Genomic DNA, 27838 nt, shown 5'->3' with positions numbered 1-27838 from the left:
TGGATGCGTATCTATCTATATATATATACGACTAGTGTCTGTCTGTCTGTCTGTCTGTCTGTCTGTTCGCGATGCACGGCCAAAGTTCTCGGTGGATCTTTTTCAAATTTGGACACCGTATTCAGCTACACCCCGGACACAACCTCATCGATGAGATATTTCAACACGTGCTCTCAGCGCGCAGCGCTGTGCGCGCTGAACCGATTTTATTTATTTTGGTCTGGATCCACTACTAGTAACTCTTCCTTATCTTCTCCAGTGTTTTCAGCCGCGATTATCTCCCTTCCTCCGTGTGGCGTCAATCCATATTCCCGTTACTACGTTTACTATTTTTAGAAGGTCACTGCACGTTACTATTTTTAGAAGGTCTCCAGTGTTTTACGCGTTTATCTCCTTTCCTTCGTGCGCGCGCCGGCGAAGCCGGTGTACACCCGGCAAAGCCGGGTCCCAGGCGCAGCCTGGTATTCGGCTCTACTTCTTCCCGGCGAAGCCGGTACCCGGCGAAGCGGGTAATCATCTAGTATATATATAGTATACGACTTGTGTCTGTGTGTGTGTGTGTGTGTGTGTGTGTGTGTGTGTGTGTGTGTGTGTGTGTGTGTGTGTGTGTGTGTGTGTGTGTTCGCGATCCACGGCCAAAGTTCTCGATGGATCTGCTTCAAATTTGGGGGGGCATATTCAGGTAGACCCCGGACACAACCTGGTCGATGAGAATTTACAACACGTGCTCTCAGCGCGCAGCGTTGAACCGATTTTGGTTTTTCTGTTCATCTTCCCAGATTCATTCCCACTAACTCTTCCTTATCTTCTCCAGTGTTTTGCGTTTATCTCCCTTCCTTCGTGTGGCGTCAATCCATATTCCCGTTACTACGTTACTATTTTTAGAATGTCACTGCACTGTCCAGAACGCTTTCCTTGCACCCGTAAGTTGTCCTCACTGTAAAAGTGCAAAGGTCGAATCAATTTATAGCCACGCGAAAAATACACTGTCATCTATCTCTATCCGTCGCGCTATAACCTTCGTGGTTGAAAACGACGTTAAACACCAAATAAAGAAAGAAAGATCTATCTCTATATATTTATAGATATACATATATATATATATATATACGGCTTCTGTGTGTGTGTGTGTGTGTGTGTGTGTGTGTGTGTGTGTGTGTGTGTGTGTGTGGGCAACACCTGTGGATTGTAGAGTTCTGTTTGTGATGTGGTCTGGCGGCTTTGGCGGTGTGTCTGTATGTTCGGGCCTTCCTTTGAGAAGCCATAACAGTTATTATAGGGCTTAGAAATAAGCTCTAAAATTCTCAATCCCGTTTGAGTGGACTTCGCCTTCAAAGGCCGGTGATTGTGGTGTTTCGGCACTCGGTTACATTTGGCGTCCGATCGTCGACAGGGATGGGACTCGACATGAAATGTTCAGGCCACTGAATCATTTTCGTGCTGTTCCCATTCCACCAACCTGGGAGGGACCTAAGCTTGGCGAGTCCATGGTTCGGAACTTTGGGGACAAAGTTCATTCAAAGGGGGTCGAGTGTGACAGGGAGACTACCGTCGCCCCGCCTTCACAGCAGACTCTGCAGAGTTGTTCGCCGTTAGAAGTTGTGAGCTATTTATAGCTAGCTCGCCAGGCAACACCTGTGGATTGTAGAGTTCTGTTTGTGATGGGGTCTGGCGGCTTTTGTCTCTCTGTATGTTCTTGCCTTCCTTTGAGTGGGCACAAACTGGTGGATGAAAATCACACGTGCTCTAAGACGGCGAACCGCCGCGGCACTGACGCTCAGTCAGACGGTCTGTCCGAGTCTGTCTCGCGATTCACCCAGCAAAGCCGGGTATTCCTCAGTATAAATGAAGACAATTGAACTGATTTCAGTATTTTCTCTTCCTCCCTGTGTCTCTTTGCAGATCATGGATTTCGCGGCTTGCGCGCATAAGGGTGTGTGCGTGCGTGTCACGTGCGCGGTGTGTGTGTCACAGCCGGTCAGTGTGTGCCGTGCCGGTACGCGTGTGTCAGAGTCAGTCACGGTGTGTGTGTGTGCCACTCGGCACACACACGCACACACACACATACGCACACACACACACACACACGTACACACACACGGCTGTGACGCACGGCACTCGACGCACACTCTCTCTCTCTCTCTCTCTCTCTCTCTCTCTCTCTCTCTCTCTCTCTCTCTCTCTCTTTCAAAAAAAGCTTCAGATTCTGTAACAGAGCGTCTTTTTCAACTTCTCTCAATTTTAGCTAACAAGAGTCCTAAGTCTCCATTTTCTGTTCATTTTGTCGTTATTTGTATGTCCGTCCACGTCAAATACCCGGATCGGAAATACTGAATCGATCTGAATCGTTCAATCAATGAGCAAAAGCAATGCAAGGGAGGTGACTTTCTATGAACACGACAAGAGTAAGAAATCGGAGTTGACTCCCTTTACCACCCGTCCTTCACTAACAAACATGGCGCTCGAGTGCAGACGACCTTTGTATGTATACAGTTCTTGACGACTGTATAGACAACGAACACGTTTACAGTGTTAAAAACAAGCTCCAAATACAGGTGAGGACTTTTAAAACGTGTTTACTTCCAAGAAACAGGCACACTCATTCAACGATTACAACTAGTGATCCAAACACGATCTTTGGACTCGGAACACTCGTCGCCATTACTGTTTGAGCTAGAACACCACGTGAGCCGCTTGTGCCAATCCCACCTCGTTGCTTTTCCTGGCGATCAGCAATTCGCACTAAACAAAACGATGACATGTTCTTTCGTCGCACTTTGAACTCTTTCCGTCGTCTATAAAGCCTCGAACGCCAGTCAGTCGGGGTGCTAGTGAACAGTGCGACGGTCGCAGACAGTTTACCACAGGGCATTCGTCTACTGGTTGTTTTTGCCAAGTATTCGACGCACGCCTCGCCGCCGTCGAGTTCTGTCGCACGTGTATGGAAAGCGATTCCTAACAACTCTGGTGGGCACAGAGCCCAGAGCACGACGGCAAGGAGCGTTTATTTTTAATCTATGTGTTCAAATCAGGTAAAACATGGTTATTTGACTATATATTATAGTCTGTCAGTGTCATTGAGACAGTGTCACATTCGGTGAAACCACTGTTTTGCATGCTTTGCAAAAACACAATACAGGCTCCAGACCTTTATTAAATTCATCAACAGTTTTGCAGCGGCCAGGTTAGAGTTGGCTGCAGCCTGCTTGTTGACAAGGACTAATTGTGTGAATGGTGTTTTTGTGTGCCTGTGCAGCATGTTGTTTTGATGATGATGCAACTGGTTCATCATGTGGTAAACTAAGGTGCCTGAATTAACAATCAAAACTGAATTTTTTTCTGAGGCTTCAAGGTTTGCATGGAGTGTTAAGTGGCAGCAGGTATGTTTATGTGTATAAGGGGGCATTTTTTTGTGCAAAAATATTTTTGGTCAGAATCTGACCAAAGGTACTTTTGCAGTATCATACTACATTCTATATAACTGCAGCATCACGTTTTCACACAGCCATTCAGACCGGTATGTGTAGTAGTACGCGGCAAGTAGGATTTTGAACAGGCTTTACCTGCCAAGTAAGTTATATTTTTTCTGTTTTTTGGGTATTCTTTCCATTGCTCAAAAAAGAGGAAGAAAAGATAAAGCTGTATAATTAAGCTGCTTAGCTGTGTGTAAAAAGTTTCGGTAGCGGAGACATAGACAAAAAAGAGAGGACCATTAATACTATTAGCGGTTTAATTGGCAAGATCCTAATCCTATTTTTGCCACTTATCCTGAGCTGAGCTTATAAAGTTATATATATTATCAAATTACATATCTTTTTACAAGCAAAAGAGAAGCCACGTCCGCGGCCGCCAGACCAGAAACAACAGGAGCGGAAGCCGCTTTAGCCGGCTTAGCATCATGAGCGGCCTTATCCAAAGGCTTCGCCGGCAAAATGGAGGCAGAAGGCATGTCCACCAAAACATCAACAGTTAGAGGTCGGTTCTACCACCGACACGACAGTTTGTTTAGATTTTCTAGGCGTCTTTCTCGGAGGGGAGGACTCAGAAGCCACCTGCTTAGAACCCTGCCTCTTCTTAACATTATTAGCCATAGCAAGCAAGACTTCAACGAAAAATTTCAGAAAATATTTTTCGGAAAATTTCACAAGTCAACAATGGCCAAACAACGCCTTTACATCAAGTAAAAAACAAGGAACAATCTCACCTCAATACAGCAGCAAGGTAAGACGACGAAAGAATACCAAGGAGAAGAAACCAAGTCAATCAGACAAAGTAACATCGGCTGAACAACAGCCAGAGCGTACATAAATGCGACCAGCCAGGCTGAGCGCTGAGTTTGGAATGATAAGATGGCGGCGTATGCGCACGCATACGAAAGTCAGACTGGTTGTTAGTCTGGCCTTATGGGATAGGTCACTCTTTTTTAGAGTGGTCTCCCTTGTTACCAAGGGGACGCGTACAGCGTTACCAGCACTGAACTAGGGTTAATTGCTATATATGTGAGTTGGGTAAGTATATTAATCAAATGAAAATTTATTACTAAAATTTTTGATTATAGTTTGATTTTGTGTGCAGATTATTTTGTTGATTGGAGTGGGTTTTTGTGTGTGTATAGTTCTGACACCAGTAATCGAGCTGCAAGGCTTGGTAATTATTTAAGGATTACGGTTTGATGGTTTTGAGGAGTCTTAAAATGGGATTTAATTAACAGAGGTTATATGAAGAGACGTACAATCTGAGAGAACTGCATGGGTCTTAAAAGGAGGGAGTCTTTAAATCAGAGGTCTTAAGCTTGTTTGGGGGGTTACACTGTGCAATACTGTGGAACTGAAGTCTGATGAAACTACAGTCGAACCCCGTATTGAGGCCTCTAGAATCTGAAAAAAAACCCAGGTCTAAATAACAAAGATTAAGGAACAGAAAATCTTCTTCTTCTGCATTCAATGTTTCAGACAGAAAATCTGAAAGTAAAAGGGGAAGTCTTAAATAGTTGGATCTTACACTTTTACAGATGGGTTGCTCTGTATTCTGAGCTTTTGCTGCTGTGAAGCACCCTAGGGTACCTATATTGACATGTGGCACCTAGGTGATGTGGACAAATTGCGTTTTGCCTGCAGCTTTGTTCCTGTGTATAGTCTATGCACATGCTGTTTTTGTACAGCTGTCAGCTTTCTCTGTTTGTTTTAATTCACGGCCCTTATTTATGCCTTGCTTGTCAGTTTTATGGTACAGCAATCTATTCTGGGTGCATTCATGTCTGCATGGGTGTATAATGTTGATGAAATTACAAGTTCATTTGCAAAATTGTATTAGAAACTAATTAAGTGCCCATTTGCAGTGTAAAACTTGTTTAATATTGAAGACTGCTCATGAAAAAAGCAGGTACATGTGTGCCTTTGTGTCTCCGTCAAATCCCTGGATAAAAATGAGTTGAACAGGCTCTAAGTCTAGCCCTTTTGACTACTGATTTAATGCAGACCGAACCCTCCAGGGCCGCTAATAGAGTGTCTGTATCCTGGTTCACTTTTTCTGAAACGTTTGAAAGGCAGATGGAAGGGGAGCTTTGATTTAAAGACTGTTCTAATTACATTGCATATTCTGATGTACTGATAAACTGCCAAACATCATTTCACCTTCAAGTACTCCCTTCTTCTTCTTCTTCTTCGTCGTTCACAAGATGGCAAGTACTCCCTGATCCTGGAGAGAAAAAAAAAAAAAAAAAAAAAAAAAATGTGATATGAAAAACTGGTTGCAAAATGTGCTAGTATTAGTAATAATCTGAATTGGGATCAAATACGTAAGCAGATGCTAATTACATATAATGGATGTCATTGCAACAGGTATAGAGATGGAAGTGCAGTGTTTTTAAGTAAAATTTAAAGTTTTAAAAAGTCCATCTCTACAATCCCTTGCATGTTGATGATGCCAACTTTGTGCTCTTTAAAAATGAGTTTCAAAACAACAGCATTGTTCAGCATTGTTCATAACTGTTGTACATTGTTAAAATTTCTGTTTTTGTTTAGGTGTTGTGTTGAAGCACATTATGCTCATTTCAGTCAGGAACATTTTTTGTATTCAGGATTGTGTTTATGATCATTTATGACCTTTTTTTTTTTAGTGTTATTATTAAATATTAACTTGCTTAAACACAAACATACAGTCATACTGTATGTTTGTGTTCGAGCAAGTTAATATAAACATACAGTATGACGGTATGTTTGTGTTCGAGCAAGTTAATATTTAATAATAACACTACAGTCATACTTTCCCCCGCGGGTTAGGGGGAGTCCCATATTGGTTGGGACGAGAAAGAATTTACCCGATGCTCCCCAGCATGTCGTAAGAGGCGACTAACGGATTCTGTTTCTCCTTTTACCCTTGTTAAGTGTTTCTTGTATAGAATATAGTCAATTTTTGTAAAGATTTTAGTCGAGCAGTATGTAAGAAATGTTAAGTTTTTTGTACTGGAAACTTGCATTCTCCCAGTAAGGTCATACACTCTTCAAAAAAAGTTAAGGATCACTTTTTTACAAGCACGCCACACAAAACAGACAAGACCGAATTCTTTCATTTTTTTAAAATTATGTAATTGAACAACCAAGGAGTAATGACAAACAAAGCAAAGATCGAACGCGGCAGCGACAATTTAGCTAGAGTGTGTCAAACGTGACAACCCTCGAAAATGGAATTCACAACAATGTGAATCAGTGTCAATAACGCGTGTGCCCTCCGTTGTGTGCCAGGCATTCAACACGTCGTTGGCGCATGGAGTGGATCAGGTTGCATATGAATGCTCTGGGAACTCCATTCCACTCCTGCTGGAGCCGTTGCAGCAGTTGACCAAGATTGGCAGGAGGAGGGTGCACCCCGTGATGTTGCTGTACCCGACGACAAAGCTCGTCCCACATGTGCTCTATGGGGTTCAGGTCCGGGCTGTTGGCTGGCCACAGCATCCTATTGACCCTGGCCTGCTGGATGAAGGTGTTTACAGCTGCAGAGCGATGGGGAGGTGTGTTGTCATCCTGAAGAATCGCACGAGGGCCGATCGCTTGGAGGGCTGGAACGACTAGGGGTTGCAGGATCTCATTCTGGTAGCGGACACAGGTCAAGTTGCCCACTACATGGTACAGAGGTGTCCTTAGACGTGTGCTAATCCCTCCCCAGACCATCACAGAGCCTCTGCCAAAACGCTGTCGTTCCAGAACAGCGCCTTCTGCGAAGCGCTCTCCGCGACGCCTCCACACTCGGATGCGACCATCAGCAGGTTCCAAGCAAAAGCGGGACTCATCTGTAAACAACACCTGAGCCCACTGCTGACGTTGCCACCTCACATGTTGAGTGCACCAGGCTCGGCGAGCTGCTCGGTGATTAGCAGTCAGGGTTGTTCCTCGGACTGGACGCCTTGCACGCAAGCCAAAGTTGTGTAAGCGGTTTCGGATCGTCTGACCACTAACAACAGTGTTGGTGGTAGCTTGTAGGCGTTGCCTAATGTTGTTTGCCGTAGCCATTCTTTGTTGCATGGCCTTCTCTTTGTGTGGTGACTCTGGGCCGACCAGAACGTTGTCGCTCCTGCACTCTTCCAGTTGCTTGGAATCTCTGTTTTAGTCTGATGATGACAGAGGGAGCCACTGCAAGCCTCTGGGCCACTTGCCTGGCAGCAACACCGTCTTGTAGCCATCCTATTGCCCTTCCTCTATCCAAATCGCTCAGTTTTCTTCGTGGGGGAATGTTGCTACTGTGCATAATTGTGTCAGCGTGTCAACCTTTAAACACAAGCTGGTGAGCAATGTTCATAGCCAGGACCCTGTTGTAGCACGTGCATCACAACCTTTTGCCCTGGCATGCGTTCCGCAAATTTCATGGGGCTATAAAAAACACCCTTTTTCTTCCAAAATGCAGAAGCTTTTGAGAAGTCCCACAAAGGGAAATAACTCTGCCTGCCAAACAAAATTCTAGGTCAAGACTCATTGTTCATTTGTTAATTCAAACACATTGAATCTTTTAATTATTATGTCGATGTTTAATTATTTGGCAATTTTTTATAATTAGATCCGTTTTTTCAACCGATCCTTAACTTTTTTTGAAGAGTGTATATTGTACTACGTAAAATGCAAGCCCCTGGAGCAAATTTTTGATTAGTGCTTTTGTGCACAAAAAACAATTGACAAGTGGCTCTATCCCATCTCCCCCCTTTCCCCGTCGCGATATAACCTTCGTGGTTGAAAACGACGTTAAACACCAAATATAGAAAGAAAAGAAAGACACCGTCGACAATAATACAGCGAAAATTCCACTGGGCTGACTTAAAATTGTCATCTTCATGAGTGCCATTTTGTTTTTCTCCAGGCTTCCATTCGTCATATTTTCTTTCATTGAATTATAAATTCTTTTATGCTTTCAGACACCATGACATCAACAACAACAACGATGCAACGGGAGTTCCACTGGGCTGACTATGTGGTCTTCAGTAGCGTTCTCTTTGTCTCCGCTGCCATCGGCCTCTTTTCTGCTGTCAAACACAGAAAAGCCACTCCGGAACAACTTCTCACGGGCAACAGGAAGTTGCCGCTGCTTCCAGTGGCTCTGTCATTGGCCGCCAGCTTCATGTCAGCCATTTTTGTTTTGGGGGTTCCGGCAGAAGCTTACATCAACAGTGCAGAGTACTGGTTGATTGGTCTTGGCTACATACCTGCAGAGATCATTACCTGCTTCGTCATTATGCCTGTGTTTTATAAACTGAAGCTTACAAGTGCATATGAGGTGAGAACATACAACACATTCTAATGATCTTTTTTTTTTTTTTTTTTGTGGAATACAAACTCTGTGAAACAAAATGTATGCAAATCATTTCTTAATAAAGAGGAAGTCTTAAAATGCAGATAAATTAACAGATTTTATGTGAGAAAACAGGATTTTAAAAGGGGATGGATGGAGGGGGGGGGGGGGGGGGGTGGGGGTAGTCTTAAATCAATTATTTAAAATATATACCAACGTTTTGCTACCTGAATGTGTAATTAAAGTGCACATTTTTACCCAGACTGTGTTAATTATTACCCTAACTAATATAGATCTAACATCATGATTTTTCAGTATCTTGAGCTACGATTCAACAGGCTGATCCGGATCTTGGGGTCTTTAACATTTACTTTGGAAATGGTGAGTGAAGTAGCAATTGTACATTAAAGTTAATGAAATATGCACATAATTGAAAACCCCCCCAACTTTTTTCACCGTTTTTCTTATTTGTCACCCTTTCCCTCTTCTGAAGATAAAGAGTTGGTTTAGGGCTATGTTGTAATGTTCAGATATAGTAGGGGTTGTGAAAATAACACAGTCAGTGAATCATGTTGGAGATATGCAAATTGATAAGAAAATTATCCTGGTAGCAGTGCTCTAGGAAAGCAAAGGGGACAGTTTTTGGGAGAAAAAACAAGAAATGGTAAGACGCTGTCATTACTATTGTGTTTTTACATTCTTATCACAGCTCCTGTACATGGCAGTTGTGATGTATGCCCCAGCACTGGCGCTCAGTCAAGGTAATTAAGAAGATAATTACTAGCAGATGCCTGCATGTACCTACAGTCTATTATGAATTTAGAGGACAGCATGCTTGTATGTACGATTAACACACTCTGTGTTGGGAAATGGAAACGAAGCCTCTGTTTGATCAAAGTTGGAAGCTATGATTTCTTCTGAGAGAGTGGCAACATTTGGTTTGACAGTATTCAAGTAAAACATGGGCAGATATCTAAAGCAAGAGCATTATACACAAACACGCACAAAACACATAAATATACACACCAAATGCACACTCACACCCATACATATCACTTTGTTGCAAAATTAAAATGCCACTCATTTGACTCACTGACTGCAATTTACACGCTTGTTGTTTTGGACCACATTGCAGATTGAGGAAACAATTGTATGCTGGCGTATTTGACTGACTTTTATTTGTGTTTACTTGTTGATCATTTGGCTGTTTTTGCTGATTGTTAATATAATGATTTAACACCGCTCTTTTCTGCATTTGCAGTAACAAATTTATCCATGGAGGTCTCAATTTTAGCAACTGGCCTGGTCTGCACATTCTATACAGCTTTGGTAAGTTGCGTTTTGCCCTGTACACATGTCTGAAACAGCTATAGTGTGTTATTAATTGTCATATATATGTGTGTGTGTTTAAGACTGTGAATGCACGGTAAATATTGTAATTTTGTCCCCCCGCGGGTTAGGGGGAAGAATTTACCCGATGCTCCCCAGCATGTCGTAAGAGGCGACTAACGGATTCTGTTTCTCTTTTTACCCTTGTTAAGTGTTTCTTGTATAGAATGTGGTCAGTTTTTGTAAGTATTTTGGTCAAGCAGTGTGTAGGAAATGTTGGGTCCTTTGTACTGGAAACTTGCATTCTCCCAGTAGGGTAATATATATTGTACTACGTTGCAGGCCCCTGGAGCAAGTTTTTGATTGGTGCTTTTGTGAACAAGAAACAATTGACAAGTGGCTCTATCCCATCTTTCCCCGTCGCGATATAACTCTTCGTGGTTGAAAACGACGTTAAATACCAAATAAAGAAAGAAATTGTAATTTTGTTTTCTCCAAATGATTGTCCAGTGCTCTGAGCAGGGTTTAACCCTGGATATGTGCTCTATAAATAGTATGTATTACATGTATTACTATTAGAGCTTTGACCGTTTGATTTGAAGAGCGCTCATTTTCGTAACTGGTGTGTGTGACAGGGTGGGATTAAGGCGGTGGTGTGGACGGACGCTTTCCAGATGCTGGTCATCCTGGCGGGCTTTCTGACGCTGACCATACGCGGTGCCAGCAATGTTGGGGGCTGGGACATTGTCATGCAAAGGGCTTTCGAAGGACAGCGATTCACATGGAGTCTAGAGTGAGTGTAGAAGAAAAAGAACAAGAATTTATTTTGCCATATAGCATACATTTAATTTTCAGAGCTTGTTTTTAATCCGAATATAACATATTTATATGTTTTTGGAATCAGCAAATGATGGAGAATAAGATAAACGTAAATTTGGATCGTTTTATAAATTTTTATTTTTTTTTACAATTTTCCGATTTTTAATGACCAAAGTCATTAATTAATTTTTAAGCCACCAAGCTGAAATGCAATACCAAACTCCGGGCTTCGTCGAAGATTACTTGACCAAAATTTCAACCAATTTGGTTGAAAAATGAGGGCGTGACAGTGCCGCCTCAACTTTCACGAAAAGCCGGATATGACGTCATCAAAGACATTTATCAAAAAAATGAAAAAAACGTTCGGGGATTTCATACCCAGGAACTCTCATGTCAAATTTCATAAAGATCGGTCCAGTAGTTTAGTCTGAATCGCTCTACACACACACACACACACACACAGACACACACACAGACACACGCACATACACCACGACCCTCGTTTCGATTCCCCCTCGATGTTAAAATATTTAGTCAAAACTTGACTAAATATAAAAACCAGTAACACCCCAATTTAGAGCTCATGCATGCACGCTTGCCTGTTCATTCAAACACACAGGCATACACACACTCTCTCTCTGTTTCTCTCACTCTCTCATTTTTTGTTCATCCGTTCAGCAGTCAGCATTATTGGAGCCACCAAAGTGAAATACTGAGGTACCTGTGCTGAGTGGACACCCTTAGCACAAGCCAAAAGTGTCCCCACATTGCTGATAGCATTTGATGGGAAGGAGTACAGTGGAACCCTCTTTTAAGACCGTGTTTTCTCAGACATTTTGTTCATAACCTCTGTAAATTCATCCCCTTTTTGAGACATGATTTTCTCAGATTAATTGTTTTAGGTCTTAAAAGGGGGGCTCCACTGTACTTCGATTTAATTAATGAATAGGGAGACAACAGTAGGTAACCCTCTATAAGAAGTGTCGTCTCATTAGAGGTCTCTGACTTTACAGATACAATGTGCAGTGGCACCCCCTTTGAAGACCACACCTTTTTGAGTTTTAAGACGGTGTGCTATTTTTGGCTCACGAAGTGTAGCCTATGCGATCGTAACTTTGTCTGTCTGTGCGTGCGTATGTGCGTGCGTGTGTATGTTTGTGGTAGAAACTTTAACATTTCGTCATTTGAAGACGTCACATTATGGCGTAAGAGGGTTAGACGTCACGCGAAGGAATGTCTCGGTCATTGTTATTTTGAGCGGGCCGAGACTAGTTGGCAGTCGTGTCTGTAAGTAGGCTACATGCAAACAGACAGATCTAGATCTAGTGTCAAGCTTTCTTGCACAGTGTCACCTATGCTTACTGTGTCTGTGTGTGTATGTGTGGGAGTGATTGAGTTTGTGTTACTGTTTGTCGATTTCTTACGTGAGCCTTGAAGGCTTCGCCTCTTGTTTTTATGGCTTCCATTTATTTACCTCCATTTTAAGATCCCCTCCCTTTTAATTTTTCTGAGGTCTTACGAGAGCGGGCCCACTGTACAATTGTGTCATTGTTCGCTGCTAAGAGTAACGGTGTGTCTGTGCATTGCAGTGTGGACCCAAACCCTTTTGTTCGTCACACAGTCTGGACACTGTTCATCGGCGGTACCGTGACGTCTTTGACTGTGTATGCTGCCAACCAGGCCTTGTTACAACGCTACCTCAGCATGCGAAGTGTTACCTCTGCAAAATGGTGAGATATGTATACACATCTGCCTACCCCTATGCTTCGGGTGAATTATTATCTTCTCTGAAACGCCATGTGTACAATATGATTTTAAATTTAAACAAAAACTCCCAACAACTTTTCTTCCAACCTTCTCTCAGAAATGAATATTGACTCTAGTGGATATATTATTGTTGCACTAGGTTTCTTTATTGTGCTATAGGTGCAGTTCCACACAACATTTTCAAATTTACCGCACTTTTTTTTTTTTTGGGGGGGGGGGGGGGGGTAGTACTTTAAAGCTATTGTATCATGTCATATTTTTGCCAACTATAAATGATCATGTATGAATGGAAAGTTGTATGTATTGAGGGATACATACATGTATATGAATTAAAAGCCCCACAATGATGTGCATGCCAAAATTCAAAATTAGGTGTATTCAGGTCTGGAATGAAGGTTCTTTATATGCACTGATTTCATTGTCTTTTGAAAATGTGACACGGCAGTGTTTCTTTGGAAAAAATTAAACAAATGCAACAACTTTATAAATTAAAAAGCAACAAATACAGCTCTTAATACTGTTGTAACATAATATTGTTTTTTAGATTTTTAATCCAAGTTGAGTCCGCACTAGTGTCTATATGATGAATATTCAGTGAAATTTGTAAATACAATTGGTGTACACAAAGGAAAGTATATTTGTATTCATGGTGGCTGTTGACATCATCTCACTCCATGGGTGGCCGAGTGGTAACGCACTTGCGACCGGAAGCGAGAGGTTGCGAGTTCGACCCTGGGTCGGGGCGTTAGCAATTTTCTCCCCCCTTTCCTAACCTAGGTGGTGGGTTCAAGTGCTAGTCTTTCGGATGAGACGAAAAACCGAGGTCCCTTCGTGTACACTACATTGGGGTGTGCACGTTAAAGATCCCACGATTGACAAAAGGGTCTTTCCTGGCAAAATTGTATAGGCATAGATAAATGTCCACCAAAATACCCGTGTGACTTGAAATAATAGGCCGTGAAAAGTAGGATATGCGCCGAAATGGCTGCGATCTGCTGGTCGATGTGAATGCGTGATGTATTGTGTAAAAAATTCCATCTCACACGGCATAAATAGATCCCTGCGCCTTGAGTTCGAGTCTGGAGATAGGCGCGCGATATAAGACTTCATATATATAATTATATCGGCTCCAATAGCTAATTCAAATGGTCATTTTTCATAAAGATTGGTTAATTTATAAAATAAATGTGATAAGAGTCTGTTTGTTCTATGGCTGTATTTTAAATGCAGTGGCCGGTATATTGGCAGCCTGTCAATGACCAGCAGATGTATTGTTCCAAATACTGTAGTTGTCTTACTCAAAGGTTTTCTTTAGCCTCACATTTGTAGGTTTTAGTTGCATAGTTCTCCTATTCATTTGGTTATTTATATATTCAATGAATTCATTCTTTTTTTCTGAATCTTTTCTATTTTTCTCTTTTTTTATTTCCTTTGATTCTTTCTTTCTTGTAATTCTTCATGGCTTGATTCCTAATTGTTTTTCCTTCTCTTTATGCCATTTTTTTTGGTCCTCCCTCCCTGCTAGCCTTACTTGCGTGCTTCCTTTCTTCCTACTCCTTGCCTCCTCTTCTCCTCTCCATCTGCTGTTTGTGTGTTATTTTCATGTGTGTGTGTGTGCATGGATCATTTTAATTTATTCCTTTTTTTTCTCTCTCAGGGCTATCATGCTCCACTTGCCGATCTCAGAATTCTTCCTGGCCCTAGCGATGATGTCTGGGTTGGTCATGTACGCCTTTTACTACAACTGTGATCCTATGAAACGGGGGCTGGTTGCCAAACCTGACCAGGTACATTTGGGTATTTTACAGACATTATGATCCGAAAATCTCACAAAGCAAATTAAGTTTGAACAGGTGAAACAAATTAAAATGTGTGTCTCTCTCTAAGGCCAAGAAAAAAGTTCAATGCTTGCGATTCCTCGATTAACCCATTTTTTTGCTCCTGACCCAAGAACTTTTTTAGACCCTTCCGATCAAAAAGAATTGAAAATGATACAACTCTTCTTTTGCAGACTTTGCAAGGAGCGTTACTCTTCTCTGACATGTAGGGGACACAGCTCGAGCGATCTCCGACCAATAAAAAATCCCATGCAACAAAATTTCAATCAAAATAAAAAAGTAACCGACCCACCAACCCTAATTTCTTTGGCCATATATGTCATCGGAAACAAAAAAATGTGTGTGCCAAATAGTTGGTTTCCACTGTATAACTTTTACTGCGGCGTTAATGTTACATACCTTGCTTGATTGGCTACCACAACTAACCAGCCAATTTCTTTGGGAGTCGATCATGCAAGCTTAGTGCCTGTAATTAATATCCAAATTTTAAAATGGCTAGCAGTGCCAATGTTAAATAGCTCTAATGTTTGACTGTTAAAATTGTTGTCATGTTTCAGTTGATGCCGTATTTCATGATGGAGACTTTGGGAGACTTCCCTGGGCTGCCTGGACTTTTTGTTGCCTGTATCTACAGTGCTGCCCTCAGGTATGGACAATGTTGCTTACTCAAGTTACTGCGTGAATGAGAGCTTCTGCTGAAGTTGCCACCCTTAATTAGCTCATTTTGCAAGATGGCGTCAGTGATAATGACCACTGGGGCATAATTAATGCAGTGCTGTCAGGGGGCCGGGTAGCACAGGTGGTAGAGCACTGGACTTGTGATCTTAGGGTCACGGGTTCGAATCCAGGCAGGGACGGACAGTTAACTTTATGTGCAGACTCGGAGACGGTATCCATGTCCCACCCGCATGTCACCTGGTCATTCTGCCATAAGTGCAAGGGGCTGATACCACCTAAACACACACACAACTGGGTATCTCATCTAAAGTCAGGTTAACGCCCTGGAACATGCTCCTAATGGTTTCACTGTGAGGGCGTAAAACAACAGTTATCGAATTGCAGTGCTGTCCGAGACGCGAATGCAAAGCATACTCAGTAGCAAGCGTTAAAAGCTCGTTAAGTTACATATTCTTACCCCAATTCTCATAAATGCATTGACTTCAATCTCACATGCTAGATGTCGAAAAACTACTCAAATTACCTGCCCTTGCAAGGGTGGTAACCAAGCTAAAAACAGACGCCATAGCCGTTGCTATGCCCTGTCCCACCTGGTTACCCATAACCCACCGCGCACCACGTGAGCGCCGGCATCCGAAATAATCATTCGAGACTTCTCAAAAACCCGTAGGAAATTAAGTAGCGGGGATGGATGGGAAGGTATTAACTATGAGAATTGGGTAAGTATATTAATCAAATGAAAATTTACTATTGAAATTTTCCATTAAATTACATATTCTTACCCCACTTCTCATAAATGCAGATTGCTCCTAAAGGCGGAGGGAACTTACTTATGTCCCTGAGAGAACCTGTCCTGCAGAAACTAACGAGGGCAAGAAAATGGCCCCATCAAGTTAAGAGCAGGAGATGTCCAGGAGGTAAACAAAAAAAATAAAAAAAATAAAAAATCAATGAACATGTCATCAGACCTCCAAAGAGCTGTTGGCAAAACTTTGCATAGGCGAAAAGAACACCACCAGCGAGAGAATCCCAGGCTCTGGACTCCTGAACACCTGTAAAGGAACAGAGGGAGGACTGAACGCCCTCCCCCTGTGTTCAATAAGCTACCACTCATAGGACTGTCCTAAGAAAGTAGCAACACCTCTTGTGAGCGTCAATTAAGAGAAGACTCTTTCACCTATAGTGTAAAGAGATAAGAACAAGAGCTTTTGGCTCTTAGTTCCAATTGACTGAGCGCAAATTAAAAAGGATTTTAAATTAAGTATATTAATCAAATGAAAATTTACTATTGAAATTTTCCAGTTACTTTTACTAGTGACTGGTACCTTGGTGAGCTCTATCACCTGTGCCTTCTAACAGGGGTGGTGGTGGGGGGGGGGGGGGGGGGGGGTGAAGGTCTTTAAAGGGGGGTTCCACTGTTTTCACTTTTAGGTATTGAAAGTACAATATGAAACACTTTTCATTTTCAGCACGGTGTCATCAGGGGTGAATTCTCTGGCAGCAGTAACGCTGGAGGATTTCCTCAAATCCTGGCTAAAGAAGCTGACTGAAGGGAAGGCCTCTAATCGCCTCTTCACCATTGTTACTGTGGCGTCAGGTAAACCACCAACCTTTTTACATTTAGTCAAGTTTTGACTAAATGTTTTAACATAGAGAGGGGAATCGAGAAGAGGGTCGTGGTGTGTGTGTGTGTGTGTAGAGCGATTCAGAGTAAACTACTGGACCAATCTTTATGAAATTTTTCATGAGAGTTCCTGGGTATGATATCCCCAGACGTTTTTTTCTTTTTTTCGATAAATGTCTTTGATGATGTCATATCCGGCATTTTGTAAAAGTTGAGGCAGCACTGTCACACCCTCATTTTTCAATAAAATTGATTAAAATTTTGGCCAAGCAATCTTTGACGAAGGCCGGACTTTGGTATTGCATTTCAGCTTGGAGGCTTAAAAATAAATTAATGACTTTGGTCATTAAAAATCTGAAAATTGTAATTAAAATTATTTTTTTTATAAAACGATTCAAAATTACGTTTATCGTATTATTCATCATTTTCTGATTCCAAAAACATATATGTTATATTCGGATTAAAAACAAGCTCTGAAAATTAAAAATATAAAAATTATGATTAAAATTAAATTTCCTAAATCGATTTAAAAACAATTTCATCTTATTCCTTGTCGGTTCCTGATTCCAAAAACATATAGATATGATATGGTTGGATTAAAAACACGTTCAGAGAGTTAAAAAGAATAGAGATATAGAAAAGCGTGCTATCCTCCTTAGCGCAACCGCTACCGCGCTTTTCTGGATTGTTAATTTAGTGGACAGACGATGCAACGAGTGTACGGTCTAGCGGAAAAAATGCAATGCGTTCAGTTTCATTCTGTGATTTTGACTGAGCTTGACTAAATGTTGTATTTTCGCCTTACGCGACTTGTTCTTTTTATGTTAAAGCACATGCATACATACATTCAAACAAAGATGAGAAAAGGGGGTAATTAAGTCAAAATGTTCCCAAGCAGGTATGTGTGCATGCAGAAAAATCATATTTTTTCTAAAAAGACAAGCAGAGTTATTATACATTGTCCATAATTATGGTCTTGGATGGAAAATGCTGTCTATAGTGGAGACACTGCTACAACATGTGATGTTCAAGACATGGCCTATCATTTACATGTATTTTGCTAAACTTTTTCAGCTATATTCTATGGTATCTTCATGTATTTTGGGGGGGCTTGTTTGCAGCTATATTCTATGGTATTTTCATGTATTTTTCTTTGCTTGTTTTCAGCTATTTTCTATGGGCTGGTGACCATCGGTCTGGCGTACCTGGCAGGAGTGATGGGCAAGCAGGTGCTACAGATAGCCCTCAGTATTTTTGGGATGGTGGGGGGACCTCTGCTTGGCCTCATCCTCGTTGGGATGTTTTTCCCCTGTGTCAATTCATGGGTGAGTTTGTGTGAGTGTCTTTGTGAGTGAGAGGGTGATTTGCTGGGTCAGGATGAGATTTGAACAGAGTTGTGTTTGACCGTGTTGTTGAACGACACTTATGGTTGTGTGGAGATTGAGTTTTTTCTTTACAATAGCCCTTCCTGCCCCGGAGATTGAGTTTTTTCTTTACAATAGCCCTTTGTTATACCTGCCCCTTCTGATTATGCTTGTGTTGTTTTGTACGTGTAGTGTGTTTTCATTCTTGTGTGTGTTCGTGCAGGTGTGTGTTGTTTGTGTCTGTGAGTGTGGCTTGATACAATTTACAAAAACACTTTGCTTTTCTCTCACATGTCCCCTACTTCAGACAAACATGCAACACGAAACAAAAGAAACAGAGCTGAAACATAAAAACTGAGTCAAAGCATTTTAGACAAACATGCAACACGAAACAAAAGAAACAGAGCTGAAACATAAAAACTGAGTCAAAGCATTTTAGACAAACATGCAACACGAAACAAAAGAAACAGAGCTGAAACATAAAAACTGAGTCAAAGCATTTTAGACAAACATGCAACACGAAACAAAAGAAACAGAGCTGAAACATAAAAACTGAGTCAAAGCATTTTAGACAAACATGCAACACGAAACAAAAGAAACAGAACTGAAACATAAAAACTGAGTCAAAGCATTTTAGACAAACATGCAACACGAAACAAAAGAAACAGAGCTGAAACATAAAAACTGAGTCAAAGCATTTTAGACAAACATGCAACACGAAACAAAAGAAACAGAGCTGAAACATAAAAACTGAGTCAAAGCATTTTAGACAAACATGCAACACGAAACAAAAGAAACAGAGCTGAAACATAAAAACTGAGTCAAAGCATTTTAGACAAACATGCAACACGAAACAAAAGAAACAGAGCTGAAACATAAAAACTGAGTCAAAGCATTTTAGACAAACATGCAACACGAAACAAACGAAACATACCTGTAACAAAAAACTGAATCAAGGCATTTTCTGTTTTGACAGGGAGCAGGGGTGGGGCTAGCAGTCAGTCTCGTCATATCTTTCTGGGTGGGGCTGGGGGCCATCTTTAATCCCAGGCCGTCCGTTTCATTGCTCCCCGCCCTCAACACTCGACTGTGCAACATCAGCAACAGTGATTTAAACATGACGTTTCTGACAACGATGGCTACGTCACAGTCTTCCTTTTATATCAACTCAACGATGGAGAGTACAACACTTCCACCTGAAAGGTAAGTATTAAAACAGTGCTGGTTGTGCAACTATATTTATTCTTTAATGGGAAAAAAGTCTGAAGACCATTAGGTCGATGTACTCATGAAAGATTTGTTTTGTCAAAAAGTAAACATTCCAGTAACTTAAATCTTTCTTTTTTGTTTTTAAATTATATAGTGTTATTTATTCTTTTTAAGTGGGGATCTTTTTTCCCAATCTTCTGTTGTCAAGATCATGCTTATTTTATCTGACCCTCTCTTGAGTTTCTGTACATTTTATTAAATCAAAAATATAAAGTTTGATAATTGATAATTGTTGGAAACGTTTGAAGCTTAGATTTGGAAATAAAGTTTTGATATCAAGGCTGGGTTGTAGGCTGCAGCAAAACATAAGTTTTCTTGCCTTTGAGAGACTCATTCTCCCCCTTCTACCTCAACTCACTTTCCTGGAGGCTAGACTCTCCCTACAAACTCACAGACCAGTGTTAATTTTTGTTTAAACCCACAGACATAAACCCATGGAGATATTCTGAATAGAAAACTGGTTGTTTTTCGAGAAAACTGGATGTTTAGGTGTGACAAATTTTAATATTAATTATAAGATCATGAAATGTCTTTAGTACTTTTGAGAAAGAAACCATTTGCTGTGCATGACTATTTAAAACGGTTTGTTGACTCATTTGTTTTCCATTTTGTTCCAGTGGAGGTCTAGCAGACACGTGGTATCGTCTGTCCTATCAGCATTATGGTACACTGGCTGTCATCATCTCCGTCGTTGTAGGCATTATCGTTTCAGCCATCACCGGTAATTTGTTTTTCAACTAAATGTTATTTTCATTTGGGAAAATTGGTGTTGAGTTTGCGTTCGTTGCTGTCTTACATCTTATTGAGCATAATTAATGTAGCTAATGCAGTGCTAGCTATGCGCTGTCTCTGTAACCTTATGAGAGAGATGAAGCAGAGAGTGGTTATTCCCCTTGATACAGACTCGATAAAGTCTGAGCAGCTCAGTTCGCATGTAGTGTATTGTGATTAGTTATTGGAGTCGTTGGTCGATGATTTTTTCATTGCAGAGACATAAAAGGGTGTTCATGTTAGAATAGATTGATATGATCATATAAAAGCAGCAGTGCAGAAGCATGAAACTAACATAAGGATATCAGATGAACCTTCATTTTGTTTATAACCATGGTCTATTTATTAACTAATGTTCTAAGGAATCCAAAACAGATAGGCTGCTAATGTTTCAAAATCAAGAAAAAGTTAAAAGAACATTTAATTATAGACAAAACGAAACATTCAGAAGAACTTCAGCCTATCAGTCTTTAAAATAGACGAACAAGGTCACAAAGAGACAAAAATTGATGGTAACTAGTAAAGTGACTAGTAAAGTGACTTAATTTATTTCTTAAATGTTGTCAATTGTTGTTAATGTTTGTTGTTTCTATGTTTAACCATTTCATAAACTTAACCTTCCTTGGTTTTTTGACTCACATGCGAAGCAAAAGTGAGTCTATGTACTCACCCGAGTCGTCCGTCCGTCCGTCCGTCCGTCCGGACGTCCGTCCGTCCGGCCGTCCGGAAAACTTTAACGTTGGATATTTCTTGGACACTATTCAGTCTATCAGTACCAAATTTGGCAAGATGGTGTATGATGACAAGGCCCCAAAAAACATACATAGCATCTTGACCTTGCTTCAAGGTCAAGGTCGCAGGGGCCATAAATGTTGCCTAAAAAACAGCTATTGTTCACATTTTCCCCATTTTCTCTGAAGTTTTTGAGATTGAATACCTCACCTATATATGATATATAGATCAAAGTAAGCCCCATCTTTTGATACCAGTTTGGTTTACCTTGCTTCAAGGTCAAGGTCACAGGAGCTCTTCAAAGTTGGATTGTATACATATTTTGAAGTGACCTTGACCCTGAACTATGGAAGATAACTGTTTCAAACTTAAAAATTATGTGGGGCACATGTTATGTTTTCATCATGAGACACATTTGGTCACATATGATCAAGGTCAAGGTCACTTTGACCCTTATGAAATGTGACCAAAATAAGGTAGTGAACCACTAAAAGTGACCATATCTCATGGTAGAAAGAGCCAATAAGCACCATTGTACTTCCTATGTCTTGAATGAACAGCTTTGTGTTGCATGACCTTGGATGACCTTCACCTTGGGTCAAGGTCACATTGTATTTTGGTAGGAAAAATGTCTAAAGCAGTTCTTAGTGTATGATGTCATTACTAGGTTTAGTTATTTGACCTTGACCCTGAAGGTCAAGGTCATGTAAAGGTCAAGGTCAAGCATGTGAGTCGTATGGGCTTTGCCCTTCTTGTTTATAAGTGTTTTATAGGCTGCTTGAATTTCAAATGAGGATTTTCCTTATGACTTCAGGTTTCAACAAGAACAGGGAACTAGACAGAAGAACTTACTATGACATACTTGGACTGTGTAAGCCCAAGGCGCCCCAAAGGGTACCGGTAAGTTCATTTTGGCAATCTAATTAGCGTCTTTAAGCCTCTGGTTTATGAAAACAATGTATGAATTAATTTTGTTTAATTCTTTCTTCATAGAAACCTTTTTATCCCAGAAACCCTTTTCTGTTTGTTTTTGTTTGGTACCGTATTTGACGGATTACAAGACGCACCGTTTTATAAGCCGCACCCCCCGACTTTTAAACAAAAAATTGGGACGAGCCACGTATAGGCGGCGTCACTATATTAGCCGCCGTCGAAAAAAATATAATCAGATCGTCAATCAATCAATCAATATGAGGCTTATATCGCGCGTATTCCGTGGGTACAGTTCTAAGCGCTGGGATTTTTTATTTAAATTTTTTTTTTATGCAATTTATATCGCGCACATATTCAAGGCGCAGGGATTTTATTTATGCCGTGTGAGATGGAATTATTTTACACAATACATCACGCATTCACATCGGCCAGCAGATCGCAGCCATTTCGGCGCATATCCTACTTTTCATGGCCTATTATTCCAAGTCACACGGGTATTTTGGTGGACATTTTTATCTATGCCAATACAATTTTGCCAGGAAAGACCCTTTTGTCAATCGTGGGATCTTTAACGTGAAAACCCCAATGTAGTGTACACGAAGGGACCTCGTTTTTTTGTCTCATCCGAAAGACTACGCACTTGAACCCACCACCTAGGTTAGGAAAGGGGGGGAGAAAATTGCTAACGCCCTGACCCAGGGTCGAACTCGCAACCTCTCGCTTCCGAGCGCAAGTGCGTTACCACTCGGCCACCCAGATCGTGTCAATCAATCAAAACAACCAGGCAAAGGAAAGTACGGTATTTGGCGAAATCGGCTCCGAGAATAAACAAATGAAACAAAGAAAAAAAGTGAAAAAGTTTGAAGAAAAATATCATACACACAATTTGTAACCAACACACACACATGTATTCCCGCCTGGAATAAGCTTTTTTGGGATGATTTACGACTTTTGCGCACATTTTGAGCAGATGAAAACACAACATGGCGGCTCTCGCTCCTCCAACTATCGCGAGACACAAAAAAACGAAATCTCGCGCGCGCGAGATCCTGATACATCCGGTGTTTCTCTGTACGCTATCTTGTCACGACGACTTGTTGACAAACGAAGATTCGCGAAAGAAAGAGAAAAGCGCTGAGTCTTGAGTAGAGAGCTAATAAAGTACCGGTAATCGCTAATCGAGCGAAATGAAAATACGCGGCGACTTCCATTAGGTGAATGCTATTCAAGTTTAGGTAACGTTTTAGCCGCATCTTTTTATAAGCCGCAATGCGATTTTTTTGGGAAAAAAGTCGCGTCTTGTAGTCCGTCAAATACGTTAAAAATGTCCTTGTTGCAAGCTGGATATCAGATCTGAGAATATTTTCCACTGAGAAGATCTGTATGAATGGTAAATTGCAAAAGCACTAGTTCAGTGCGCAAGTTTTAGGGGTAAGTTAATTTGTTGTTGTTGTACAGTGCCGTGACACAACAAACGCAGTCCGTCTTTCCTTTATTCTTGCTGGAGGGTGAAGTTTTCTTCTTTGCACAGTGTTTGTATTTTGTAAAGTGATTTGAATTGTTATTTTTGCCAGGTATCGTACGTACGTTCTGTTTTGATAGCACGATCTTTTGTTGTGTATTTTTGGGTTTGCTTTCCTGAGTTTGATTTATTGTTTTCTTTCCTTTTCAGGAACAGCAAGCAGGTCTCATGGATGACGCAGGCAATGAACACTTTGAAAATACAAGATTATAGTATTTGACTCTTTGAGTTAAATTTCCAACGACAATCTTCTCATATGTTTTGGTTTTACAAGCAACGATGACGTGTGTGTGTAAATTGGAAAAGCAGCTAATGAGCCTATGGTGTAATGACGTCTACTTTTTAGTACAGCTGACTCTTGATTAAAATTGTCCTTTTGAAGCATGATAAGACATTGAATATGACATTGAATATGACTGTGTAGTGTGTGTTTTGTTGTGTGTTTTTGGGGGTGAGTTTTTTTTTAAATATGGGTAGATGGTAATTATTGTTGAGATTTATATATGTATGGTTTATATATAATTTATGGATGTGATTGTGAAACAACTATTGTTTTGGAGATTTGAACATGAATGTTTTAAAGTTAAAGCGTTGATGCAAATCACAATAACTGAATCTCATGTAGCTGATGTGTTTTATTTTTGTCCTCATGCCTGTATGATTTGTATTTAAGAAGTAAATCACTAAGTCAGATGCAACTCATAAACAATTTGGAGGTCATTGCATTGTAAGAGAGTTGACATATATTGTTCAAAATTAGATGGTGAACGACGAGTGACCATTCCAAAATATCTCATAAAGTTGAGCTGTTTGTTGAGAGATGCAAATGATCAAACCCGGAGGATGTCTGATTGTCTTTTTTTTATGTTTGTTAATTTGTTCATAATGCCGTTATAAGATGATCTCGGATAAAATGCAGTCAAAATTCTATTGTATGTGACTTGTTGCGATGTGGTTTTGTCTTGTTTCTTGACTATCTTTGGAAATAGTCCCATGTCAAATACTGTAAGAAGAGTTAAAATTTTGAGATTTATTTAGTGTGGAGGTGCATGCAGGCATCATCATCAGAGCCTCATATAGGGCTAAATTATGAAATTGTCTGTTTTACTTATTCATTTATTTGCTAATTTTGTTCGAAAATAGCATTAGATTCCTAGGAAAATATCTGATGCTACCTTTAGGCATTTCCATGTCACCACTTACAAGTTTACATAGCCTTTTGGCAACTTATGTTTGATTGGCAGCTTCCATTACACATTGCCCAACTTTGACCTAAATCAGGTTGCTTATTTCAGAAATGACAAACGCAGGTGCATAGTACTTTTATTCCACATATCACTAAGATCATATGTCAGCACAGTGAATCAAAAGATGCATGTAAACCATTTTTATTTTGAATGAAATTAGAAAGGAATGAGTGCATGTGTATTAATTACGACAAAGTGATTGATATATATCTGTCAGTGCAACTATTTTTTTTCTGAATGATTTTAATTTTAATCGTGCATGAACATGTTACTAGGACAGCAATAAATTGTCCCAGATTTAAAGTGGATAATGCAAATCTAAAGTTAAAATTGCTATTGCTGACACAAGTCTACAGTGTTATTTTGCTATGCAAAGCAATTAGTGCAAAAAGATCTGATTGATACAAGTTTGAGTTAATTGTGTTTACCTTTTTTGTGATATGAATTGCTACAGCTGACCAGCTTTACTGGGAAGATGCAAGAATTTGTATCTTACAGAAGAAAGGCGTTGTTTTTCTCATATGCGCTTTCATATGTTTATGTGAGTTTTGTTTCTTTTTTCTTTTAATTTTGCAGTGAGCATTTGGTATAGAAAGACTGTTGCAAAGTTGATCTCGGGGAATGATGATGAATTCCACCTTCACCAGACAAAACTATTAGCTTTAGAACTTGCCTGTCTTTTTGCACAAGTGTTTTTAGAAAACAAAGGGCATTATCCTTGTTAATTGTTTTTTTTATATCAATCTCCCCCAGGATCTCAGTTTTTTGTTCTTGAATGTTCTTGTATTTTACATCAAATCATACATTTGTTACTTCTTAGATCTAATTGGTGACGATTGCATTCAAGAGCCAGCAAATGTGCCTTAGTCCATCATTTTATCAGCTTGTTATATGCTCTGATGGTTATGTTGTTTTAAATGAATAGTTAATAGCTTACTTCAACAGTATTTCGGCCCCCCGCGGGTTAGGGGGAGTCCCATATTGGTTGGGACGAGAAAGAATTTACCCGATGCTCGCCAGCATGTCGTAAGAGGCGACTAACGGATTCTGTTTCTCCTTTTACCCTTGTTAAGTGTTTCTTGTATAGAATATAGTCAATGTTTGTATAGATTTTAGTCAAGCAGTATGTAAGAAATGTTAAGTCCTTTGTACTGGAAACTTGCATTCTCCCAGTAAGGTAATATATTTTACTACGTTGCAAGCCCCTGGAGCAAATTTTTGATTAGTGCTTTTGTGAACAAGAAACAATTGACAAGTGGCTCTATCCCATCTTCCCCCTTTCCCCGTCGCGATATAACCCTTCGTGGTTGAAAACGACGTTAAACACCAAATAAAGAAAGAAAGAACAGTATTTCGCTTGCCGAAATAGCACTACAGTGGTACCTGCGATGTGAGGCTCTACTGATGATAGGACACTTTCCAATAAAGGACACGTACACTTTTGTTGTCCCTTTCAGTGTTGTTCCAAGGCCTCAGTCTTCAGTCATTTACATATACTTTTTTTTTTATATGAGGCATTGTTCTGACCCCATGCCAGTAAAATGTCCCATAACTTTAACACGTAGGGTGTCTTCTGAAACAACTTTTTTGTTGGCGACCAGGACATTTTGACCTATATGCATTTTGAATTCACATCCAACTGACCTAATTGTCTGCTTTGTATTGGAACAATACTTCCCTTTGTCTATCATCTTTGCCAAATACACCTGTCAGGACAGGACACCTGCAGTGTAGGGACATTTTTGGATGGTCTTTAGGGTGTCCTTTCATCACAGGTACCACTGTACTTTATTCCAGTATTGTAGGTGTGATGATGTGAGGAAATCTTGGACCAAACTCGTTTTGTCATTTATCAGTTAACAACTGTTGGACATGGTCAAATGTTAACATAAAATAGTCCCTTCTTACATGCTGGACCAACCTTTTGAAAAGCAGAACATGTGCATGTCCATTCTAATAATTTGGTTACTTCCATGACTCGTTTGATCTTGACCCTATGAGGAGAGGCCCCTCTCTGATCAAACTTCATAAACCTATAGCTTTACAAGAAGCTTTAAAACAGGGCTTGTTGCTCTATCATAAGTGTTTCATTTCTCTGGCTGATATGACAAGGGGGAAACTCAAGGAAAAGTGTAAATCCGTTTCTGTAAAACCTTGGACAAAGTTGACTTCGCAAAATCTACTTCACAAAGCTCGCTGCATGAAACATTGGCACTAAATTGTGGATAAAAAGACTTTGCGAAGTCAACTTCGGGCTCAATTAATGACAGCCCTAATAACCTCCCCTATTATTAGCACATGAGTCTTCTTTGACTGCCATTTCCATAATTTTTTGACTGTGTTTCTGTGCTGGTTTAACAGCTGAAGAAAGATATGTGAGATGTACAAAGGTATTTTTTATTGCATATCAAAATCGAGATATGGTGGTTTTGTGTGAAAGTACATTTATATGAATGATGCAGTTGATATTTGGTTATTGAATGCTGTGAGTGTGTAGTTCCCTGTGGGTTTTCATGCTTGGAAAACAAGTTTGACTGAAGGGGGTGATCGACGTACTGAACCTATAGGGAACGATGTTTTTGTTTGTTCTAGCTGTTTTTGTTGCCATCGGAAGAAAAAATTGTGTTTTATCCCCAACAAGATTTGTGTTTGTCGATGTATGTGTCAGTGTGTATGTATGTCATTGTGTCCCCGCAGTGGGGCACTGCGGTTATGAAATTAAAGGCCCCTCCTGTTTTTGGAACCGCAGGAGCTTTCTAGTTTGCTGTTAGGTAGATTTTTGGTTCCTCTTTCCTGTCATGCTCTCTTTTTCTTCATGAATTCTTTTCTTTTTTCTGCCTTCTTGCTCATTCACCTGTATTTTTTCCAAAAATCTCTTCTCTTGCCGCTTGTCTCGCGATTCATGTATAGTTTAATCCGTTAGTGTTCTGATGTAAGTCCAGCAGTAGATAGGTTAAGCCTATTTTAACATACTGGAAACTGGTAATCTTCCAGTAGGTATTAATTTAGTTTTACTAAAGCCTGCTGGGACACAAGTAATGGGTTAGTGCATTTGTAAACAGGAATCGCTTGACAAGTGGCCCCCTTCATCCCCCCCTTCCTCGTCCTGATATGGCTCTGCGTAGTCGGCTGGACGTTAAGCAACAAATAAACAAACAAACAAAATGTCA

The 27838-nt window shown here is 40.4% G+C and overlaps 1 protein-coding gene across 2 annotated transcripts; it reads left to right on the top strand.

Moving 5' to 3' along the window:
- Positions 1 to 2217: 2217 nt before the first annotated feature.
- On the top strand, positions 2218 to 27838 carry LOC138969197 (sodium-coupled monocarboxylate transporter 1-like). Of its 2 annotated transcripts, none has more exons than XM_070341942.1 (15): positions 2218 to 3032; positions 8402 to 8760; positions 9091 to 9156; positions 9485 to 9536; positions 10037 to 10104; positions 10740 to 10897; positions 12513 to 12653; positions 14348 to 14477; positions 15086 to 15174; positions 16676 to 16803; positions 17998 to 18155; positions 19171 to 19397; positions 20081 to 20184; positions 21781 to 21866; positions 23572 to 27838. In XM_070341942.1, exons 2-15 carry the CDS (start codon positions 8407 to 8409, stop codon positions 23632 to 23634), a joined length of 1824 nt encoding a protein of 607 aa, XP_070198043.1. In that variant the 5' UTR covers positions 2218 to 3032; positions 8402 to 8406; the 3' UTR covers positions 23635 to 27838. The 2 variants fall into 2 exon arrangements, with proteins under 2 accessions (XP_070198043.1, XP_070198035.1); XM_070341934.1 differs by having other exon boundaries at positions 2219 to 2555.

The sequence above is a fragment of the Littorina saxatilis genome, linkage group LG1 (genome assembly GCF_037325665.1).
Source record: "Littorina saxatilis isolate snail1 linkage group LG1, US_GU_Lsax_2.0, whole genome shotgun sequence".
Lineage (NCBI taxonomy): Eukaryota > Metazoa > Mollusca > Gastropoda > Littorinimorpha > Littorinidae > Littorina > Littorina saxatilis.
This window is presented reverse-complemented; position numbering and strand designations above follow the sequence as displayed.